The 24,893-nt window shown below is 40.6% G+C and overlaps 1 protein-coding gene and 1 pseudogene across 2 annotated transcripts; one reads left to right on the top strand and one right to left on the bottom strand.

Moving 5' to 3' along the window:
* Positions 1-638: 638 nt before the first annotated feature.
* On the bottom strand, positions 639-3,594 carry LOC308395326 (uncharacterized protein). Its single transcript, XM_080880122.1, has 2 exons — positions 2,467-3,594; positions 639-731 (listed from the first exon to the last, which is right to left on the bottom strand). Exons 1-2 carry the CDS (start codon positions 3,084-3,086, stop codon positions 722-724), a joined length of 630 nt encoding a protein of 209 aa, XP_080736248.1. The 5' UTR covers positions 3,087-3,594; the 3' UTR covers positions 639-721.
* A 5,558-nt stretch (positions 3,595-9,152) lies between these two features.
* LOC308395328 (ras-related C3 botulinum toxin substrate 2-like) lies at positions 9,153-12,279 on the top strand (annotated as a pseudogene). The gene is made up of 5 exons: positions 9,153-9,571; positions 9,713-9,775; positions 10,174-10,333; positions 10,640-10,773; positions 11,980-12,279. The product of its transcript is annotated as a ras-related C3 botulinum toxin substrate 2-like (transcript).
* Positions 12,280-24,893: the final 12,614 nt, after the last annotated feature.

Genomic DNA, 24,893 nt, shown 5'->3' with positions numbered 1-24,893 from the left:
TGTGTTTTATTCAACTTCTGTTACATTTTGCAGGATTTTGCAGCTTTTTCTATTGACGGGTGTTTTCTTCAGGGACACCATATTATCATTATCTTTAAAACTGCATTTGAAACTTAATGCTGAGTTTTTACTTTCTGCAGTTGAAGTTATCTAAAGAAACTGTGTGTGGGTGCAGCTGAAAAAACGTCTTTTGGCAAATAACACAGAAATTCTGAAATCCTCTACTGCTTATATCAAAGAGAATAAAAGAAACCAAAGCTAAACTCTAAAAGATTATTTATTTCAGCTTGTTTACAGTTATCCACACCTCACAGCTTTTTATGGGTTGATAGTTTTCCTGATCCAATCTGCATACTCAGGATCACAGAGGTCCATGAAGGCAGCCGGTGCTCTGCATACAAAGTCTGGATCTCCCACAAAAGAAGAGACCCCATAAATCCTGCCATTATGAACCACTCCTCCACCAGAGTCTCCCTGCAAGACAGAAATACAGTTTCCCAGTTTTATAAAATCTTTCTGTATTTTGAATGTTTAATAAATGCAGCTGTGAGCTGAGGGATCATGCAAACTCACTCGACATATATCTTTCCCAGGACTTTGTCCACAGAACCAGTGCTGATAGCTCCTGACTCGGTGGACCTCGGGGAATTATTTCTGTAAAATATCATTGAGCTCTGTACAGCTGACAACCTCAGTCTCTGCACAGTGAAGAGAGGGTGATTCACCAGGTTCTAGAAAAAAGGGACAATTAGTTCAGCTTAAAGCACTTTTTTAAAAAATGATGCAGATTTGTATTTTATGCAGAAATGCAGCAGAAAGAAATAAAATGGTCTGAGCTCACAGGAAAAGCTTGTTTTTACTTTGAACACATTAGAAATGAAGAAAAATACAATTTCAGTACAAATATCTGCAACATCTCTTTACTAATAAAGTAACAGTTTGGATGGTTTGTTTTCTTTTTTCTTAATACAACAAATTTGTTAAAAATCATCTTCCTTCTTTTCTCATTAGCTAGTCCAGTGGTGGCACCATAACCTGCGACCTCAACTCTGGAATGACACAAGAAGTGTTTGGACGCTTTTCTCTCCTTTTTTTGTCAGTTACATACAAATACATATATTGATTGTTTTGCACGTTAACTTTGAAATGTTGCCCTGAGGCCTGTACTATGAAGCAGGATCTCATCTCTCCAGGTAACTTCAGAGTTCTATATGAAGGATTTTGACTTCTTACCAGAGAAAATTGTAAGAGTAACCCTGACCTGCTGTTATATTAGTTATGTCCTTTATAGAGTTTTAGTCACCACTTTATCATCACGCACCACACCTGGCTAGCATGCTTGCACTGTGCTTGCTCAGCGCATTGGGACACCATTCAAGCTCACTGCAGCACATGCTACTTCCTGTTTTAAAGGGCTTTGTAGCAGCCCTTGTTACATGTGTGGGCACGGAGCGTGAAGCAGAAAGCACAGCTTAAAAGAGAAGTTGATATACCCGGCGGCGTGACACTGACTGGTGTTTTACGTTTTCTCAAGCCAGCTAACGCAAAGTAAGCCAAGCCTTGTTGAATTTTCTTTGTACTATATCCCTCTGGTTAAGTTCAAGCTTAGAGATCATTTGTCCAGAAAAGCAGCATCACCATTCCTGGAAGATCCCTTGAAACTTTCAACTTTAGACCCTCCTACTGTACTACATGGACAGTGGGAGGGGCTAAAATTCTTCAATAGCATTTTTTTGTAGACATTTTTCAGTTTGCAGCCTATGTTTAAATTCTGTTGTTATATTAAGTTTTATTTTCTCTTAAACTAATAAACAGCAGAAAGTTTGCAGCTGACAGAATAAAAGCTGAAACTGTCTTTCAAACATTAATTAAATGAAATACTTAATTATCCATCCATCAGATTCTCCTGTGTAATGATAGGTCGTGATGTCAGTCAGGATTTTTGCTGTCTTTTTTTTTTTTTTTTTTTTTGCCTGTCCCATTTGGTTCTTTAGCCATCAGAATTGTTGTCTGAAGACCAACAAGGATACCCAATGGATTTACTTTGCCAAATGGATCATCGTGGCATTGCCGTATTGGTCCATTTGGTCGATCTTTGTTTTTATTATTTATTATATTTTATTTTCAGATTTTACAGACGGGACAGACATGAGTGAGGGATAGGAAAGGAAAGGAAGAAAGAAAGAGGAAGGAAAGGAGAAACAGAAGGGGAGAGGGACAGTGAGAAAGGGGGGGGAGAAAAAAAATCTCCTGGATCACCTGTTGAGAGAAAAATAGAAAACAAGCAAAAAAAAACAAAGCAACATACTAAACACAACACCATCGCATTAATCTAGCTAAGTGTAAACAGCAGTAAATACTAAATATTCAATGTTGTTGTGCAGCACGCAGGACAGATGTGCTTCGAAGTAGCGGCCAAGAAAGGTGTAATTTGGGTCTACGAGCAGTGAACACCCGTGTACATACCTGTGTGGATCAGCGCGCTTGTATTCCAAAGGTTTCTCCATGTAACGATCTGCTAGGGAGTGTGTGGGGGGGCCACAGCCCCGTCCTCCAGGGTGTGAAGCGGGTATGGAGGAGGTCAAAACTCCAGACATCCAGAGGCCCCCAGAACACAAGAGACCATGGAAGACCAACAGAGGGGCAGCCGCGCCACTGTTCCAGTAAGAGCTGAGGAGAGTCCCAGATGAGGGTTCACTCAGCAGCCGCGGAGCAGAAGCCAGGGGGAGTTGCAGTGACGCGCCCATGAGCTCCGCCGGCCCCCAGCTGCGCCTGAGTGACCGAGCCCCAGGCCGAGAGGCCGGGGGCACCCCACCTCCGAAGGGGCCCGAGCGAGCCCCAGGCTCCAGGCCCCGATAAGCGGCCACCAAGGAGTGAGCCGGTGTGTACCTGGACACCCACCCCCAGACACAAAGAACCACCAACGCACCGACACCTGAGGGAGTCCGCCACCGGCAGGGGAAGTGGTGGTGGGTGGAGATAGGCCTCCAAATCTTGGAGGGCCTGAGGTGTCCCCAGAGAGGTGGCGTCTGATACCCAACCTGACATATAGACACAGACATACAGGCACACACAGACACAAACATCCATTCCCACCCTCATGCTCTCATGTGCACTTACTCCACACTCAACCAACGTGGAGACAGACATAAAGAGACGCTGTACACACGATCACACTCCCCAAGCGTACTCTACAAACCGGGTCTAGGTACCCTTGCCCCTGGAGGGGGGAATTGCACCCAGACCCAGGTGGTGTTACCCTTTTCCCTGCGGTGGGGAGAGGCAGACCACCCCGACTCCGTAGCAGCAGGGAGGCCCCACACCCCAGACCGCAGTCGGACGGCCAACTTCTCCTAGCCCTCCCGCTCCAGCAGGCCGCAGAGAACGGGGGTGGGAGAAGACTCCAAACCTCCCTCCACCCGCTCATTGTAGTGTTGATGCATGTGTGTTCTAAGGTGCAATTAAAACCCAGGAGGGCATGGAGCTACCTGCCAAGGAGCAGCAGGTAAGCGCATAGTCCCTCCTGATAGTCTTATTGAACAAAGCATCTGAAGTTCTTGCACATTCATATAGTGCTTTTACTACTAAGCAATTTTCCACTCACACACACACACACACACAGACACACACACACACACACACACACACACACACACACACACACACACACACACACACACACACACACACACACACACACACACAACACTGGTTTTTCTGCAGCAGCTGTTACTTTCAGTCTGTATTATGCATTTAAACCCTTCATATTTTTCTAATATTACAGTTTTATCTTCCTTTTTAAAACCTGCACTGCCAGTATAGTTTATCCACATCCATTAGGATTGAAAGCCCTGGTTAACTTGATAACCAGGGCTTTCAATTGATAAGCAGCTTCCTGTGAGTACTTATCCTGATTCCCACTGTTGGGATAAGATAAAGGAAATATATTCTACATATGCTGAACTCACTTCACAGCACAGAGCTCAGGTCAAGAAGAAACTTTAAGAAAAAAAACTTCAAAGCAAGAAACTTTGAGCCACAGGAACATCAAAGTATCATTTGAATCTAAAACTGAAGTTAGCACGACGTATCAGTATCTGTCAGAACACATGAACCTGAAGCAGAAACATCCACAACTCACAGTCAGGTAGTTTTATAGGTTGGATATCAGAGCTGCTAGTAGCTGCAGCAGCATGATGTCATGAACTCTGCCTGTGCTGGTGTCTTTGTCTGTATAGATCTCAGCTTCTGCTGTTATCTGCACTTCTTGTTCGGACCCCCTTGATGCACACTTAGATTTGCAAACATGGTCCTGCATGTGCACAGCAAACATAAAACATGATTACTGATGGTCACCATATTTTATTTCTCATCTTGTCTGAATGTATTTTACTTTTTACTGAATAGCAAAAACATGGCTACTAGACATTCCTTGGGTTAACAAGTTTTAGTTGCTGCTCTGATCTCCTCACCCTCCTGGCTTCAGACGGTGAGCTGCAGAATCCAGCGGTCGCTGATCAAAGAGCCTCCACACAAGCTGGAAGGTCCATGTGGATAAACTGCTCTGAGCTGTACATGATACTGTCGCTCACATTCATCACCTCCAATGACTCTCTTTTGCAGAGCGACCTCTGTGTTCGCCGTCACACCTGAAAGAGGAATCCCCCGCCCCACCAGGTCACTGCCAGTTTTTCTTTGTACCTGTAAAATATCTGCTCTCAGAAGTAAGGCAGAAACACACAGTGAGGACCAGAGCCATTAAATATAGATACTGTAGCTGAGCACTCACTGATACAGAGAAAAGAGAAAAGGGCACCACACATAGTGTTGCTGCCATTCACTCTCTAATGACTGCATTTCAGTTTGAATATTGGACACTGCATAGTCACATAGTGTCATTATGAAGCTTTATGAACTGCAAAGCTGCAAAGCTCCACACATTTATGCAAAGTTACTTATCGTCTCTTTTTGCTTTTGGCTTTCATAAAGTTACAGAAGGGAAATGAAGGTAAAATGTTTCTATAGAGAAAGTGCTTCACAATAATAATCAATAAAAATAAATACAAACATTAAAAGACAATAATAATATCCACTACCTAAAATTAAGCCTGTACAAATAAGTAGAGCTGCTCTTTCAAATGTTCAGACCGCAGAGATCAAATGTAATATTAGTGCATTCCATAGATTATCAGCCAACAGCCTTGAAGACACACTTAGTCTCTTTTGGTTTTCAGCCTAGAACGAGGAACCACCAGCAGGTTTCTGTCAGAAGACCTCAGTGACCTGCACCTTATAGATGGAAGCAAATGAAGTTTGATCTCAGCTTCATGCTCTTGTTCTGCTCGTGCTCTGATTTGAATTACATGTTCTACACGCTTCACTGTATCTCACTGTCAGTTTGTCAATTTGTGACATTAATTCAGAGGAATGTGGTGTAAACCAATGATTTATAAACCTAAAACAGGCCATGATCACTAACCAATGCTAACTTTGAGAAGCAATGCAGAACATATTGTGCCCTCTGTGTGGCTAATGGAGCTCTTAAGAGTAGAAGAGCAAAACAAAAGAAAAAAAAAACCTCGCTCACGAGTCTGCGACTGCGTGCTGACAGAGAGCGAGTGGGTTACCTCTGTGTGACTTCAAGCTGCAGAGGGTAAGGCTCTGACTGTGGTCTGCATATATGTGCCGAGCAGCAATTCAGAATACCCACCGTGCACAGTTTCTGTGAGGTTTGGCATAACTCGATGCATTGAATCATTTTCATATTATACAGACAGAATTATGCAGTAAGAACCTGCAGTTAAATATAGAAACTGTTGTTGAATACTCACTGATACACAGAGGCAAGAGAAGAGGCAGCAGACACAGTGTTCCTGCCATTCACCCTCTAACAACTGCCTTTCAGTTGAGCAAACACTTTGGCGACAGTGGGAAGGAAAAACTCCCTTTTAACAGGAAGAAACCTCCAGCAGAACCAGGCTCAGGGAGGGGCGGGGCCATCTGCTGGGACCGGTTGGGGTGAGAGAAGGAAGACAGGATAAAGACATGCTGTGGAAGAGAGACAGATTAATAACAAGTATGATTCAGTGCAGAGAGGTCTATTAACACATAGTGAGTGAGAAAGGTGACTGAAGAAGAAATACTCAGTGCATCATGGGAATCCCCCAGCAGCCCACCGCATTGCAGCATAACTAAGGAAGGATTCAGGGTCACCTGGTCCAGCCCTAATTATATATTTTGGAAAGTTTTAAGCCTAATCTTAAAAGTAGAGATAGTGTCTGTCCAAACAGGAAGCTGGTTCCACAGAAGAGGGGCCTGAAAATTGAAGGCTGTCCCTCGTATTCTACTTCTAAATACTCTAGGAACAACAAGTAAGCCTGCAGTGTGAGAGTGAAGTGCTCTAATAGGGTGATATGGTACTACAAGGCTTTTCAGGGAGTTTTTAGGACATCCTGATAATAATGAATTACAGTAGTCCAACCTGGAAGTAATAACTGCAGCTTCACTCTGAGACAGGATATTTCTAATTTTAGAGATGTTGCTCAAATCGAGGAAAGCAGTCTTACATAGTTGTTTAATATGTGCATTGAAGGACATGTCCTCGTCAAAAATCACTCCAAGGTTCCTCACAGTGTTACTGGAGGCCAAGGTAACGCCATCCAGAGTAAGAATCTGGTTAGATGCCATATTTCTAAGATTTTAAGGGCCGAGTACAATAACCTCAGTTTTATCTGAATTTAAAAGCAGAAATTAGAGGTCATCCAGGTCTTTATGGCTTTGAGACATTCATGTAGTTTAACTAATTGGTCTGTGTTATTTGGCTTAGCTAAGCTAAGGTAGCAAATTCCTAAAAATACAGGGAGTGAATACAAGAGAGTGTGCTTCGGATGAAGCAAGTGAAGATTAAACTATGAAATAAGAAGTTATCTATAAGTTTTTAGTTATTTCGGCTATCCAGATAAGCTACACAAAAACACAACCATGTGTTGGAACAGGAAGTGATAGGAGGTGAGAAAAATAACCTTAGGACAGGTGAGATTGGTCAATGGTAGAGCTATTTTTCTGAAATTACACACGTTAGTAACGTGTGTAATTTCAGAAAAATAAAATAAAAATAAAAATAAATAAAATAAAAATAAAAAATAAATAAAAATAGGAAGACACAGTGCTGGTTCAACAAGACAAAGTGGACAAGTTTACAACACCATTCAACACAACACCACACAAAGTTGTAAGCAGAACTGGAAACCAAGTCATTATTGAATCACCAACAGGAGCTCGCTATCACCGGAATACCACACATGTGAAGAAATACGAGACAAATGAGACCAGAGAAGGACACTATGACACAATACCTGAAAGGGAGGAAGGTGAAACACCCACAAAGACTGACACCTTCACTCCAACACCACAAGAGGGCTCCCAGGGGCCAGAGAGACCAAGTAGATCACAGAGGGCTAAAAAGATACCCGAGAGGTTTCGTGATTTTGTGGTGAAATGAACTATAATATGTTAAGGTGAAGAGGTAACTTACATTTGGCAAGTTTCAAGTTCATATGTGTATTTCGACATGTATATATTGAAAAAAGAAAGGTACATGTGTGGTGAGACATTTAGATTATATAATTGTTAGAAAGTAAGACAAGAAGAATGTTCAATGTTGGGGAAAAAAAGACATCAAAGTTATTACAACTAAAGTTTGAATCTAAGGAAAAGGGGGGTGTCATGTATTGATATGGCTATGTCTTAATGTGATGACCTTTGAACCGGATGTGGTTGTCCGAAGGAAGCCCCGTTAAGTGGCTAGTTGTAAGATGGACAGTGTTCAATAAAGCAACATAAAGACCGTGCTTTATGTCCTGATTCAATTCAGAGTGCTCTGCCTAATTTAGTAATAAGGTGGGCACACAACAAGTGGGCTTGACTTTTGCGCCTATTGGCTGATCGTTTACTATCGACTAGTTTTCCTGGATACCTGCTCCACGGACGGCTGCCACAGGTAGCAAAAACGTGCTAGGTCAAAGGTCAGGGAGGATGGCGGACTGGTGTGAACTTCAGTCAATTCTGCTCATTTTAGCAGATCAGATAGAGAGGGATCATTTACCTGTAGATACTGTTTTGAGTCGTTTAGATGATGTTTCTGAAATGCTTGGGATGATAATTGCTCTTCAAGATGTTAGCATCGATGACAGCATTGTCGAAAGTTTAAGATCAATTCAGCACCGTGTTCGTTTGGAATACGCCGAGGAAGAACAGTCTTCAAATGTTGGTCGTCCACGTCTTGAAATCCCGGCTGCAGCACTCAGGACTTTAGTGCTGTCCGGGATAACCATCGGGGTAATTGCCGATATGTTTTCTGTGTCTCCGAGCACAATTAGGAGGAGAATGACGGAGGAAGGTCTAAGGTAAGTTTATGCTGTAATTTAACACCTGTGTGAGTCTGTACACAGCATTATTTAGATGTTGACCTTAATTATGACGTTTGATATTGAAATATTATCGCTTACTTTTTTATTGTGAATGTCTAAAATAAGCGGGGCAGCTACGGCTAGTATAATAACTATACTAACTATATTATATATGTCAAAAAATACACTCTGTTAATATCACTAATGGCACAGGAGGATGAGTGTACTTAAGTAGTATTTGCACAGACCTAATGGAAAAGCAGAGTGTGCCATGGTTAGCAGGTGTTTCTACATTTTGGGAGAAAAACAGCAATCAGACTGCGTGAATGTTGTTCTTCCAGCAATCTGAACTCTTAACTCTATAAATATGTTTAAACAACAAACAGAATCACGTATATCCTCCCTAACCACCAGCAGGATCTCAGATAGTGTTGACTGTTTGTCATAGTTGTTCTATGTTTGACAGTTAACGTTATTTCAGTGACTTTTCTATTTCAGGAAATCCATCCATCTTTTTAACTACTGGGTCATTAAGGAGGCTGAAGCCCATCCCAGCTGTCATTAGGCAAAGGGCGGGGTAGACCTCGGACAGGCCATAAAACAGGATTAATCTGGTACACTAGTCTCTTTCTTTCTGTAAAAAAAACATCTGTGTCTGCAAACATTTGTGTTATCAGTTTCATTTGAGCCTGAATACATTTGAATATGAATATGAAATTTCTCAAGTTTTTAAAAATGAGAAATTAAACTGTTATTCTACTATGAGACCACACGGGGGCAGCCCTGCCTTATTATGTATTATTCTCTCTTACTAGACATGGTTAGGATGGCTTTTGTGTCAAACTAACCAAAGTAATGTTGTTGGTTAATGTTTTTGTGAACAGTGGTATTTCAAGTATGGTCCTGTTTTTTTCTCCATTACAGGAGTTTCACTGGTTAAACAATCAGTGAATTGAAAGATTGTTGAATGAATGAATAACCAATGAAATGAAAGGTTGCCTATGACTTGTTGGCTGATCGCTGACCTTCTCTACTCTCCCCACAGATTCGACAAATATTCAGCTAATGTGATGGTGGACAGCAAGCCGGTCAACCTGGGCCTCTGGGATACAGCTGGACAGGAAGATTATGACAGGCTCCGCCCACTGTCCTAGCCACAGACGGTACAGAATCACACATACTCACACAGGCACACACAGTAACTAATGGACATAAAGTTACAGAGACAGAACTTATATAACATGTCAGCTAATTAAAACTGCAGCAGCTATTCTAATTCTTTGTCTCCTTGTCTCTCCATCCAGGATGTTTTCCTAATCTGCTTCTCCCTGGTTAGCCCGGCATCCTATGAGAACGTCAGAGCTAAGGTGAGTTTTGGCTGTTTTTTATGAGGCCTGTCTCTCAGCTGCCGAGGAACAAAATGTAAAAAAGAACAAACGGAACAAAAGCAGGAATTTATTATAGAGAAAAAAAATAGGTACTTGGATTACAAAATGGAGAAAAAGCCTAAACAGGTCTAATAATTGATGTGAATGAATGATTGATGCTGTGGGTGAAAGTTGGATGATGTATTTCTCTCATCTTTAATAGCTACAGCATATCATTTGTTTTTCATGCCTTCATCCACCTTTCTGTAACACCTGGCATCAGAGCTTCATCTCCCTCCACCTTTGATTCTGTTTTTTGCCTCTAACACGTTCCTTGATTTTGCGTGTTCCCCTTTCTTGCCTCTTATTTAGTTTTCCTTTACTCTGTATTCTGCCAGTGGTACCCTGAGGTCCGTCACCACTGCCCCTCCACGCCCATCATCCTGGTTGGCACTAAGCTGGATCTGAGGGATGAAAAGGATACCATTGAGAAACTGAAGGACAAGAAGCTGGCGCCTATCACCTATCCACAGGGCCTAGCTCTGGCTAAGGAGATAGGTCAGTCACTCTTACTTTATTTGCTTGAAAAGCACTTTAAGATTTGAAGCTCTCCTCACCAGTGAAGATATGAAACTAGCAGATGAAGATGCTAGAGAACTTTGTAGCCTGACTGCCTCTGCAAATTTTTGTTATTCCCCTCATTTCCTGGCATCACAGTAAAAGTATAGTAGCTGTAGTTGACTATAGTGTTCTTTGAAAGTTGAACTTATTCTTCTCCACTACCAGCAAACCTTTCTTCTCTTACTTTGTCTTTGTAGTTCTTTCTCTTCTTTTATTAACATATATGTGTCTTCGCATGTATAGATGCAGTCAAATACCTGGAGTGCTCAGCCTTGACCCAGCGTGGTCTGAAGACTGTGTTTGATGAGGCCATTCGTGCCGTCCTCTGCCCTCAGCCCGCCAAGGTCAAGAAGAAGCCCTGCTCGCTGCTGTAAACGGTACGACTGAATAAAACACAGAGGAAGAGGAGGAAGAGAGATTAGACGTTTGAGAGAAGAGAGAAACAAAGTGAACTCGCTCATTAAATCAACACATAAAGTAGAGTAGAGGTTTGAGGGCTTCTTTTCTTTTCTTTGAACATAAGTCTGAAGCTATTCAATCAAGCCTTTTATTTGTCACATGCAATGTTTACATCTGCAGTGAAATTGGACCCCCCGAACATACATACGTATCAGCTCCAGCCTTGAGACCACAGCTGACACCGATATGGTAGCTGCATGAAATGATGGTGGTTTTCCTTTAGTGCGAACAACTGCATGTCAATTTCACAGTTGGTCTAACAGTCCGTCACTGGTCTCTCAGTCTCCCGTTGGAGAGCTTCTCTGAGATGTTATCAATCTTGTGCTCAGAGAGCAGAGACTGCCGTGAGCTTCTCCAAGATCTTATCCGTGCTGCGTTCAATGAGCCCATTTTGAGAAGTCACGACCCGTCCCATCATTTCCATCATAGCGGGCAGCCTTGTGGGGTTTTGAAAAGCCAATTCTGCTATCTTTGATAAGCCAGGGCCAAGCCAACTCCGAACAACAAGAACCCTGTTATCGTGGTTCCGAAAAGGTAGATGTCTACAATGTTCTCGATTGACAGTCCCGCCAGGCACACGACCCTCCAGTTCCTCCACCCGTCCATTGTGTATCCAGAGGGGAACGTCCCTCTAGGACACTCGGACTTACTCAAGCCCAGGCTTCTCGTTGAGAAGAGGGTGTCAATTGCAATCAGGGACCAGTTGTTCAAATCCATAATTCCTCTTTTAGGTTGTAACAGACCGTGAGAGTCATCCAGGGCAAAAGTAGAAAAGTAGACGAGACTAGACAAGGACATTGAGAAGCCAAGCAGGAAAGAGAAGGAAGAGGGAGAGGAGAAAAGTGCGACTGCCTTCGTCCAGAGCCAAACGAGAAAGGAAACTGTAGACACTTATCACTAAGAGGTGATTCAGAAGTTTGTTCTTGCACATATAATGGACAGAAACATTAAAGAGAAAAGAAAAGACATAAATGAACACAACACAAGACAGAAAAGTTTCACATGCTTTGTACTCAATTTCATTTTTTTGCAGAGGAAAAATAAATTTGTTCTGAATATTGTTGGAGTAATTTTGTCCCACAGGCATCAATTTAACCCCATGATTTATGTGACCTTTGTTTTAGATTCTCACAGGAGCACAGAAGAAGAGAAAAGGACTGCAGACCCTGAAGAATATATGCAAATCTGCCATGTCTCTAATGTATATCTACAACTTTAAACAAAACAAAAAACCAAACAATGTATGGTGTGCAGGTTTGCTATTGTTTTAGAAATGCCAACGAGCTCTTAAGTCCAAATCCAGACGCTGCCCAGACAGGATTTCTTTGTAAAATATATCAGTTTAGAGATTATAGACCCTTTGAGTTTAAGTGTAAGTCTGAGAGCAGCATGCTGCCTTCATCTAAAGTACTGCCAACAATATATATGTGTTTTGTAAAAGCTAAAATAAAAATAACTTTTGTAACTGAAATAAACACTGTGCTGTTTTCAGGGTGATGAATGTAAGGAGCAGAAATGGTCGTTTGTGAGGAAGCAAGCAACAAGCAAACTTGTGTCTGAATAAGATTTATTAACAAATGTATTATTTGTTGTGCTATTAAAATAAAAATAAAACATTTGATTGCACAAAAGATTCACATTATTTCTCCACAACATGTGACCTTTTGGATTGAATGCCTATACTCAACTATGGGGGATATAAAATTCTCATTTTGATACAGCTGCTGATATCGCCTATACTCTATCCTTATTTACATATTGTGGAGAACAGCATCTTTTTCTGGTGGTGAGTTGAAAATGTTCAGACTCAAACAGCACTTTCAGTTTTGCAGTTTAATGTTTGACCAGCTTTTTTGCCAAAACACCTTCATGTTTCAATCATTTTAGTAATCCTGCGAACAGTTAATCATGTCACATGGTGCTCAAGTCTTCAGCTGTGATTTTATTTGTTATTTAATTAATACAGTTTAATGTCTTATAATATAGATAGCTACACAGGCATACAGAGAGATTGTTTACTTTATTAATCCCCAGTGCGACTGAAGATTAAACTGAATATAAAGCATTTAAAAGAAGCTCAATCTTAAACTCATAACAGAACAGTAATGTTAGTCCATATAAAACTGATGTGGAATATTTTCCTCTTGAATTATTAGGTTAACTTTGATATTTTGTGGTTAGTTTGCCAGGATGATGACTGTCATCCTCTCTGCCTTTCTGCAAGAGGCTCCATATGCCGCTGTTCTAGTGGATACTGTAAAAATAAATAAGCAATGATATATGATAATACATTATCATTAAACTCTTAACTATACAGTAGTAGTAAAAAATATTTTACTACTTTCCAAATATCAATGAAAGTATAGGCATTCATGTAATAATAATAATAATAATAATAATAATAATAATGAACATGAATTATGTTTCATTCACAAAATATTTTCTCTTGCCAGTTAGTATTGTATTGTAGTGGTATTGTAATTTTCAGGAGACTGACAGTAACAGAAATTAATTCCATAGACAAGAAATCAACATGGACGTGGACCGCCACACTGCAAAACATTTGGTAATTTTTTCTGAATGGTTTATAGTTATGACCCTATTAAGGATACACAGAAGACAATGGACGAATGGACAAAATAAAGCATGTAGAGTACTTTTCAAATTCTTTTTGGTGTTTGCTCAAATATGGGACCTTAAATAATTTTTTTTTAATAATATAATTTAACTAGACCATACCTAGAATTTTTTTGTGGTACATTTCCCTGATGACAGATCCTGATTTAATTTCATGGTTGGAAGGACCAGGAAAAATTCTAAAAATTGTTTGAGTTGAGACAAAATGACCCTATTAGCAAATCACCATCGGTTTAAGAAAGGACACAAAAAAATTCAGTTAACATACAAAATCTGATATGAAAGAGGCAACACACAGTCTAACTCTTTTGTTTTTATGTTGCATAATACAGAGAAAAACTGTTTTTACGACACTAATGATGCCAGTAACAGTCGCTGTTGGGGAGGACAGTTTACACTGAGCATGTGCAGTTTAAAGATGCCTTTTATTTTTAAGGAGGAAACCATCCTGAGCTGCTAGCTGTCCAGTTTAAAATCTATAGTGAAGCACTTTCTGATGTCTTCTTATTCCTTTTCAGTATTGTGGATGTTTTGTTCAATATTTCCTTTTTGATGTTTGTTTACCAGCCGTATTGGTATCAATACTTCCTGTTATTTAGCCGTAAATAGCCATTGTAGTGTCTTTGATTGAGATATGACTTATCGATCGTATTGATAATTTACGGAGAGCTTAGAGATGGATATCTGTGTAAGTAATGGCACAGCTTTTTTCCCCTTTTTTGTTTTTAGAATTAAGATTTTAAGAAAAGAAAAACAATTAAACCGTAGCTGAATCTGATCAGAGGAAAAGAGGTATCCGTCAGCTGTGACGCTGCGTTCTCGTTGATCTCCTTGAGATCTGAATGACATCAAACTTATTTTTGAAGTTTGCATTTACCCTGTTGTATTAAAAGAATACCTAAAGTTTCTTTTCCATTAGAGAATTTTTTGTTAACCTGTTTACTGGTCTTGATTATGCATCAAGTCAGAATCTGAAATTCATTTTTTTTAAAAAGGACGTAAAAACTCCCACGTTTTACAGCGTCGGCTATGCGGAGGCTGCCAGGCGTCGTATTTACACACCCATGGATGTTTAACTGTATTTATTGCGTACAAATAAATGTGAAATAAAGATAGCTTAAATGGAACAAGACTCTGTTTTAACACTTAATTCCTGCATCCACCTGTTTAAAATATATTATTTTAAAATAATGTGTTACATGACTACACAGAAGGATGTTTCAGCTCAGTATATAGCAAATAGAAAAAATATAAATAATTCTTAATTTTAAAATAAACATTAATCTGATTATTAAAAAAAATTATTGGACAAAAAGTACATGGAAAAAAGAACTCGGTGAAATGGAAAAAATAAAGTTCAATATCTTGAAAATCAAATAGAATACAAGCTTTGTTTTCTTCCTTGTTTTCTGTATTTATCTGTTTGTATAAGACAAACAGTTTATCATAAGTAACTGAAAGTCTTTCGGCTCTTCGAAGAAAAACTGATGGAATCCAACAAATAAACATAACTAAAAACTGCAGCCTCAAAAGTAAAACTCATTTGTTGCTGATAACGAACGCAAATCCAAAGCGTTGTTGTTCCCACCCCAGAGCAGCAGGTGGCAGCAGCACGATACAAAGGAACTGTACTGTACTGGGATTTCTGTTCGTTTTTGTTTTTATTTTCCAAAAGAAGAAGCTGTTTTTAACGTAAACTGTTGATTATAGAGTTTTTTGTTGCAGTTTGACCTTCAGCTGAACTTAATGTTGGGTTTCTATTGATTTTAGAGAAGCTATTCGCTGAGAGGTTGTCATAATTCATGCATGAAAGGGTTAAAACATATCCTTTGTTTCATTTTTTAGTGAAACTCTGGTAGAGTAGCTTTGAAACTGATAATTCAGCATATACTAAAAAATAAAGCCTTTTCTTACAGTATATTTGTGTGTATTTTATTTTGCAATATTTCTAATTACCACACTTAAAAGTGAACAGCCTATAATGCTATCATGACTCATCACTCAAACGCATCTTTTTCTCTCCGTTTTGGCCTTCCGTCCACACTGAGACAGCGTTTTCGGTCAAGGAAAGCGCAGCGTTTTGAAAACGCTCTCCAAAGCGTATACATTTGACGCCGTTTTCGCATAATGAAGGAAAAAATGTCCATCCCGGTTTTCCCTCCAAGGCACGAGCGATAAGCAGAGTTCTGTCCTTTCCTTCTAAGATTCCTAATTATTTAAAGTAACACTCAGGTATGCCATTCAGCGTGTTAGTACGAGCTCGGGAGCAGCTTGGGAGAACAAGAAAACAGAGACTGCTTTAGGTTGCCTTCCCAATCGACTCAAAGGTTTATTAAGTATACAACAGCTTATATAGAGAAAAAAAGGTTCGTGTGTCAGCAAGTTCTCAGTTCAAACCGGTACAGACCAAATAAGGAAACGTCTTCCTGCCTTGTGAGCAAAGAAGTATCCTGTGTGTAGTTTATCAGTTCAGCTACAATTTATGATCATCCCAGCAAAATACACTCCTAGACATAGAATACAGAGTTCTTTCATTAGTGAATTCTGAAACAAACCACCTGGCCTTTAACGAGCCTTTTCCAGGAGATAAAGAAAAAGGGAGGATGGGAGTAAGGAAGTGGTCTCGTCTCTGTGGTGTTTTCGACCTTGGGGTACCAGCCTGTGAGTCTTACACATCAATTCTTGGGTCAGAGAGAAAGAGAAAAACAACTATTAAATGGGCCTTATTGAGTAACTCTTTTCTGTATAATATCACAATAAAACAATATCCTGTAAATGCTACCATGGTATCAAAATATCACAACAGTTCCCTCCTTTTATCATGAAATGATAACATAGTATAAAGACAGAATGTAATAACATAATATAAAGACAAATCATAAACATAAAACAAATCATAAATGTAACTGGTCCTTCGAGCAAGCTTAATATCAAAAATTCCGCGAGCGTATACATGGTATCACACAACAGACAATAATCATTGAAAACATGCTGCAACGGTTACAAAGGTTACAATTAGTTCCCTCCATTTTCCAAATGTGTCCTGTAGCCACTTATCTAGCCACTGACCGTGACCTGTATTGGCAATTAGTTCTATCTTCAATGCTTCAAGTTTATTCATAGCTTGTGTGAATGAACCGTTAGGAGCGGTATTATTGGGAATGAAAGTACAGCATACATCAACGGTTACTAGACCACAGGTACCGGTCCAATTAACAGGTAAAGCTAATCTAAGGGTATTATTGCACATCCAATAAGCATGTGGGATTGGTCTAGTTAGGCGCGTGACCATGTGTGATTTAACTAACTCCCCCCAGTCAGTGTCATTTAATACACCCTCTGGGGGAACAATGATCGATTCTCCGCTCGAACTTGAACTGTGTGTGTGTTCCTCCAGATATGATACAACTTCAGCCACAGAGACAGCTAGCCATGTCTCATTACAGCGTGCACCTGGGGAGTCAGAGAAGAATGTATAGTTATCCTTTGTATAATCTATGTGTGTGTCTGGGCCAGTTAACTTTAGTCTGCGCAGACATATCATACTAGTATTAAAATGGAGAGGGATCTGTCCTAAGGGCAGTGAGGGTTTTAACCTATTCTTGGGGCGTTTCATTGGGCGCAGGTCCCTGCGGTGTCATTAGATAACTTCAATAATTCGCCTAATGGAGTCTCAGGGTTAGTTGGTGTGTGTGTGTGTCTAAGTAGGCAGTCGAGAGGGCTCAGAGTCAACTGTAAAGTGTCTTTAAGGAGAGCATTATCTCCGCCGATTTCCTCTAGTCCCTCAGTGAGGGGGAAACCGGATATGGGGTATCCTACTATTACCTGTTCTGGATTAGCCTTTGAACAGACATAACAGTTACTGTTTCCTAAATCACGAGCGGCTATTCTGGCATTTTCATACCAGGAGTTGACTCCTGCTCTAGAGGGCGCATAAGATGGTTTATTAGTGGCGTCTATGTTGCTATTTACTGATTTTAGGGAACGTAATGAGTGCATTAAGTAGGTGTCTTGCAAAATAGAACATGAGGTATAGTCAGCAAAATATGACCTGCAGAAATGTGAACATGGTTGCAGTTTACAATACAAAATAGCAAAGAGAAATCCTAAGGTTAATGCGATAGATATGATAAATAACCTAAATATATAAGAAAATATATAAGAAAAACAGTTCTTCAGCCGTCTTCTGGCCTGGTCCCAGGTTCGAGAGACATAGAATAAGCGTCGTATGATGACAATGGGCATTTCATTTTCTCCATTATCAGGATGGAATGAGTCTAGCTTTATCAGGTTAGACATCATGTGGTACTTCCGGCTTTCTGTTCCTGCTGGATGTTTGAGTACCTTGTTGTTGTTCTTTCAGGCGTTGTGTGTTAATCAGTGATTGTGTGTGTGTATGTACATTGGATCCTGGCGCTGGCTCGCCGGAGATGTCGTCTACCCGTGTGTTTATTTGCTCTGGTTCCGGGCGTTGGCCCGCCGGAGATGTCGTCTGCTTGATCCGACGCCTGAGATGGTCCGATTGGGCTGGTCTTAACCCTGCTGGCATGAATCCACTGAGGTTGTCCGTCTGTGAGGATGCTGGTTCTTCGTCACTGCCAGTACAGTCTGGGGCTGGAACACGCGCGGCCTCCCAGAGTGTCCTTGGTTTTAGTGACTTCACCAACACGCATCTCCTTGTCTCCACTGGTGGAACTGTGGAGGGGAAAGGCTGAGAGAGACAAACTTTCTGATAGTTATTATTCAGTTTTTCTACCAGGTTGTGAACATCAGTGGACAATGCAATATACATCACCTTCTACTAGCGGTGCCCCTCTGGAAGCTGACCATGGTGTTGGAAATAGTCTTATTTCAAATGGAAATAATTTGGTTGCTGCGGATGGAGTCATAATGTATGAAATGGAAAATCTGGTTGTGGTAAATGCTGATGTTTTGCTTTTGATTTTCCTACATTAGTTCGTGCACATGTTAGACAGGTTGCTAATATGCTTTTTACTGCATGTGATGTTTTCTCAATTACAAATCTTGATTTTATTGCCCCTATTACCCCTCTTTGTCCGACATGACTCACACAGTGAAAATGTCGGGCAAGGACTGGCATCAGGGAATATGGGAGGGCAATCAAACCCTTAAGATTTTGTATAAGCCATCTCTGTCATCTAAGGTACAGTCATTATTCTCCCAATAGGTGTAATCACATGCAGAGGCCTGCTCTTGTATGAATTTTAAATCAACATTTGTGTCTAAATAGTCTGGGAGTGTAACAAGTGGCAGCTGTAGGGGCACAGATAATACTTCCTGTGGAGGTGGGAGCTGTGATGCAGCTGCAGCCTTGGCTGTCACGTCTGCTAAGGCATTACCTGTTGCTTCGTCTGTGTCAGCTGTACTGTGTCCTTTCGTTTTTACAACTGCAACGGCCGATGGTAGCTGTATAGCCTGAAAAAGTCTTTGAACAAAATCAGAATTTAGCAATTTATTTTCCATCAGCAGATCTAAATCCTCTCTGTCTCCACAATGTGCCAAAGTCATGCACAACGCCAAATGCATAGCGGCTGTCTGCGTAAATTGTCATACGCTTATCCAAATGGAGCTCACAGGCGCGTATTAAAGCCATGAGCTCTGCTTTTTGTGCTGAGTGAAATGGTAATGAGTGAGCCTCTAGTATGATGTCAGGCACTGTTACCACTGAATAGCCACAAAGAAATGAGTTGTCACTCGGCCTTGAACAGGACCCGTCCACATAAACCGTGGCTGAGTCTGGGATAGGTGTTTGCTCTAAATCTGGACGTGGTGCTGTGGATTCCTGTATACGTGTCATGCAGTCATGATCGTCAAACCTGTCTGAGCCATCCTGTCGGTCAGAAGAACACAGCATAGGATCAATAAATGTGCTGGCGAATCAGGTGTGCTGCTCGCTTTTATAGTGAGATTTGCATATGTTGTGTAGTTATGTTTGCTAGAATGGTCGTGACCTGGTGATTGGTGTGTAGAATAGTGTCATGTGAGAGTGTAAGCTTCTCGCAGTCCCTTATCATGATAGAGCAAGCTGCTACTGCCCTCAGGCAGGCCGGCATTCCCTGAACAATTCAGGCAGCACCTTTGAGTGGCGGAGATCAGCACTCCCTTTAATGCATTGAAAGAGGCAGTCATTTCTGTGGATCACAGTATTCGAGGAGGCTTCTCTTTTTTACAACAGTCACGCAGAATGTGGTCATGAAAAGAACAGTCTGGTATCCACTGTCTGCAATAGTTCACCATGCCCAGGAAGGACAACATTTCCTTCTGTGTAGTGGGCCGAGGGACAGAGGTCACAGCTTTGACCCTGTCTGCAGTCATGGAACGTTTTCCGTGAGACAGTGTGAATCCCAAATATTGAACAGAAGTCTGACAGTACTGCATTTTCTTTGCTGATGCTTTGTGGCCAGTCTTTTGGAGGTGCTGGAGAAGCATGTGTGTACCAGTTTGACACAATTTTTCACTTTCAGCACAGAGGAGGAGGTCATCCAGTACAGCCCTGGAGGAGTGAAGCTGTCCAGGGTAGCACGGACCACCATTGAGAAAGCAGCAGGGCTGTCTATCATGCCTTGAGGCAGACGAGTCCAAGTGTACTGCTTATTTCTATGTGTGAATGCAAATAACGGCTGTGTGTCTTCATGCACAGGTACTGAGAAAAAGGAGCGGAGCATAAATCCACCACGGTAAAATGTGTATGCAATGCATGTCAATATGCTGTGAACATCTGAAACGAGAGGTGGCAGAGGAATGTTGACTGCATTAATTTGTCTTGAGTCTTGTATGAAACGCCATACGCCAGGTTTGTTAGGCTTTGGCACAGGATTGACAGGAGTGTGGGCTTTATTACTCCTGTAGTCAATAAATCTCCTATCATGACATCTAGGGCTGCGGCTTTTTCGGCAGAAATGGGATGTTGCTTGACATATACTGGCTTGTTGTATTTAAGGTATAAAGTCAATATAAGGTAGGTTACATCTATGTGTCGACATATTTCGTAACCTATGTCTGAGTTATGTGACAAAATCACTGTTTGACCTTCACTTGTGTGAGCAGTTATCATGTTGTTGAACAGTGTGAGAGAAACAAAAGTGTGGCTTGTTGTATTTGTACACGTTTTTTTGGCACAGTGTGTGACATAGAGTACCGGACAAAAAGGATGTTGAGTTCATTCTCTGCTGAGGGTCCAGCTGACACAGAGGATGTTCCTTCTCCATCATGTCGGTACATAGGGCAGAGAAAACATAAGCTGTTATCAGTGTCAGCAAACATTTCACCCTTTATGTTAAATGAAATACACAAATTCATTTTTGCTCTGGGTGTCTGCTTGTATTTTATTAATTTTTGGTTTTACAGGTACTTTAGATTTTTTATCGGACCTGTCTGTGGTCTTTGAATAATTCTGACCCATGTTCAGTGATTTCCAGAGGGGTTTACACGCTAGGAGGATTTAGGTTAGTATTTTCGCTGCGGCACAGCTGAGGTCACTTTAAATTTATTGCTAGCAATTTTTGTTTGGGTGAGCAACTCTCACTTAACGAGCAACTTCTCGCTTAACAACAGGCAACTTCCTGTGTCACTTTTTGGTGAGCAACTTCTCACTTAACGAGCAACTTCTCGCAAAACAACAGGCAACTTCCTGTGTCTTTCTGCTTTTAATTTACTGCTTTTAACCCTTGAGACCCGTGTTTTTTTTTTGTTTTTTTTTTTCAAAAGAAAAATTAAACAATTAATTATTATTATTTTTTTTTTTTACGTATAAATGTGTTGTGTCTTTCCACTCACTCCACTTGATTATAACTGATTTATTCATAACATTTTATATAAAAGAAAAACGAGAAGCACATTAATTCATAGTAATTTAACATAAAATTGTTTGATAGTGTTAATTTGGAAAGCCACAACTCTAGCGGGTCCACCAACACCACACAAGGGTTAATTTACTTTATTCGGGGACTGAGGAAGTCGTCAGTGTATCTCTCTGGATCACTAAGTGAAACTTCGTCAGCATATCCCGTTTTTTTATGGATCGATCACTGAGAGAGGTATAATACGGTCTTTATATAAATATGAAAGACGCATATTTACCTTCTGTCAGTCAATCCCACTTCTGACACCAAATTTGAAGGAAAAAATGTCCATCCCGGTTTTCCCTCCAAGGCACGAGCGATAAGCAGAGTTCTGTCCTTTCCTTCTAAGATTCCTAATTATTTAAAGTAACACTCAGGTATGCCATTCAACGTGTTAGTACGAGCTCGGGAGCAGCTTGGGAGAACAAGAAAACAGAGACTGCTTTAGGTTGCCTTCCCAATCGACTCAAAGGTTTATTAAGTATACAACAGCTTATATAGAGAAAAAAAGGTTCGTGTGTCAGCAAGTTCTCAGTTCAAACTGGTACAGACCAAATAAGGAAACGTCTTCCTGCCTTGTGAGCAAAGAAGTATCCTGTGTGTAGTTTATCAGTTCAGCTACAATTTATGATCATCCCAGCAAAATACACTCCTAGACATAGAATACAGAGTTCTTTCATTAGTGAATTCTGAAACAAACCACCTGGCCTTTAACGAGCCTTTTCCAGGAGATAAAGAAAAAGGGAGGATGGGAGTAAGGAAGTGGTCTCGTCTCTGTGGTGTTTTCGACCTTGGGGTACCAGCCTGTGAGTCTTACACATCAATTCTTGGGTCAGAGAGAAAGAGAAAAACAACTATTAAATGGGCCTTATTGAGTAACTCTTTTCTGTATAATATCACAATAAAACAATATCCTGTAAATGCTACCATGGTATCAAAATATCACAACACATAGCATTGTGGAAAGCGAACTGGAGCCTTTTTAAAAACAATGACACATTGTAGACTACGTCCACACATACACGGGTATTTCTGAAAACTGAGATTTTTCGTTTTTTTTAAAAATCCCATTCACACCTCAACACCAAAAACGAAGGAAAATGCTGCCAGGAGCATGCCAAAGCAACAGGTGGCGCTATATTCCTAACCGTGTAGAAATGTTGGCCAATCAGATGTCTAGACGCCTGGGCGGGAAAGAGTAAACAAAGATGGCGGCGCAAAGAAGCAGAACCGAGTACTATGTGTGGAGGGACCGTAACTGTCTGTGTATGTAAGCATTTAAACACTACAGAGAGTAAAATTAACAGTATTTTGTCTAAGTCCGCCATTGTAGAAATTAATTTCACCGAAACAATAACTTGGCGCACAGTGTGACGTCAAAAAAGGCGCACACCTTTGACCCTGCGTTTTCTCCGTTTTCCTTGTCCATAGTAAACGCAAAAACGGAGTTCTTGAAAATCTCCACCCAGGCAGGAATTTTTAAAACTCTCCGTTTTCAGTGGACGAAAGGTACAAACGCATAGATAAATCTACGTTTTCAAAAATACCCATACATGTGGACATAGCCTAGTCAAGTGATGCAATCATGTGATAAATTGTGACAGCCCCGTTAAAGATTAATATCAGTTTGTACATCCTCCAGATAGCTTTTCTTCAAATTCTTTAATTCTCAATCGCTTTTGTAACTTTGTACTTTTGTATTACTTGCAGCAACAACTCCACCTCATTGTTAGTCCATTTAAAAAACTAGTCGCTTTTCCTTTTCATTTTGCTGCATGTTTCAAAGAGCCGGAAAGTAAATAAACGGCAGACAGAAATGAGGCAGGTCGAGTCACCTTGCGTTTCACGCATGCGCAGTGCTGGAACAACTCTGTCAAAACGGTAGTTTGGACACGAGCATTTTCAGACAAAAACACCTTTTTCAAATTGATCCGGCCTAGTGTGACGTAAGATCACAGGCCGTTCCAATGACGTCACCAATCACCACACTTCAAAGCACAAAGCCTGCGTTGTCACAGTAACGCATTCTGCGATAGGAGGTCATATATAGGAGTGAACTTGACTCTCACACAGCCTTAACTGTCTGTCTGTCCTCATGTCTGCAGTGCTGCTGTCTCCTGTCACCCTGCATGTTTCTAAGGTTAGTTTTCTCCATATTTATATTGTTCTTGTAGTTTTTGTCCTCTGGTTTTTGTCCTTGAGGTTTGAATATATGTGTGTGTGTGTGTGTGTGTGTGTGTGTGTGTGTGTGTGTGTGTGTGTGTGTGTGTAAATATATATATATATATATATGTATATGTTTTTTGTCCACAGATGAGGTTTGAAGTGTCTGTGTGGTGCAGCTGGTCTGGTCTGTCTCTGTACAGTCGAGGCTGCACCCACCCATAAAACGGTGGAGGCTCACCAGGACATGCACACCTCACAAGTTCCCGGCTCTCTCGACTCGGTTGAAGACGGGTTTCTTGGAGAAGGGGAGGGCAGTGAGGCACAGTCCCCCGTCCCCACTTTCTTGCACTGAGGTCTGTTTGTTGCAAATATTTTTCACTTTGTTGAATTCTCCCAATTCTTTGAATCTTTGGGCTGAAGGAAGGACAATACTCGGTGTATCAATGCTCAATCAACAATCATTTATTTCCATACAATTCAACAATAAGAGCATTACAACGTCCGGACGGGAGAGATGCTACCAGAGGGTCAGGCACATGTCTCAGAATGGTGACGGGTTGCTCAGCTTTTTATAGTCTCTAGTGGCCCCCAGCTAGTCGTAAAAGCCAAAACATCACATTTTTTCTCTGTTACAGCGCCTAAGTTATGACCTCGGCAGTTGTTTCTCTGCTTTCTGTAAGGTGGGGGTGTGGAATGTGGTCTGTCTATCTCCCCTGTCTTTAGACACAGAGTCTCCTGCTTACAACCTTCTCTTCATGATTCAACAATTAAGCATGTCAAGAAAACAGTGTAACACATTCCCAGCAGATCAAGGATACAGAGTGATGCACATTTATCTAATGAACTAATATGTGAATATGTTCTGTTAACTCAAAAGTATAATGAGAACTAAACTACATACAGCTCACACACTCTATATTAAAGGGTATAATGTGATCTACAGCAGTATTCTAATTCAACTACTTTGATTACATATATAAGGTAACATATAATAACAGAATAATCTAATAACTTGTTTTTATGTCTTATCATGTTTATATGTGTATTTATGTCTTGTATTGCTGGTAAGTAACTTTCTTGCACTGAGGTCTGTTTGTTGCAAATATCTTTGACTTGTTTTTATGTCTTGTAATGTTTATGTGTGTATTTATGTCTTGTATTGCTGGTAAGTAACTTTCTTGCACTGAGGTCTGTTTGTTGCAAATATCTTTGACTTGTTTTTATGTCTTATCATGTTTATATGTGTATTTATGTCTTGTAATGTTTATATGTGTACTTATGTCTTGTATTGCAGGTAAGTAACTTTCTTGCACTGAGTTTTTTTTGTTGCAAATATCTTTGATTTGTTTTTATGTCTTGTAATGTTTATATGT

This window comes from Rhamphochromis sp. 'chilingali' (assembly GCF_963969265.1).
Source record: "Rhamphochromis sp. 'chilingali' genome assembly, chromosome: 4".
NCBI lineage: Eukaryota > Metazoa > Chordata > Actinopteri > Cichliformes > Cichlidae > Rhamphochromis > Rhamphochromis sp. 'chilingali'.
Note: the sequence above shows the minus strand (reverse complement) of the source record. Positions and strands in the feature narration are given on the sequence as shown.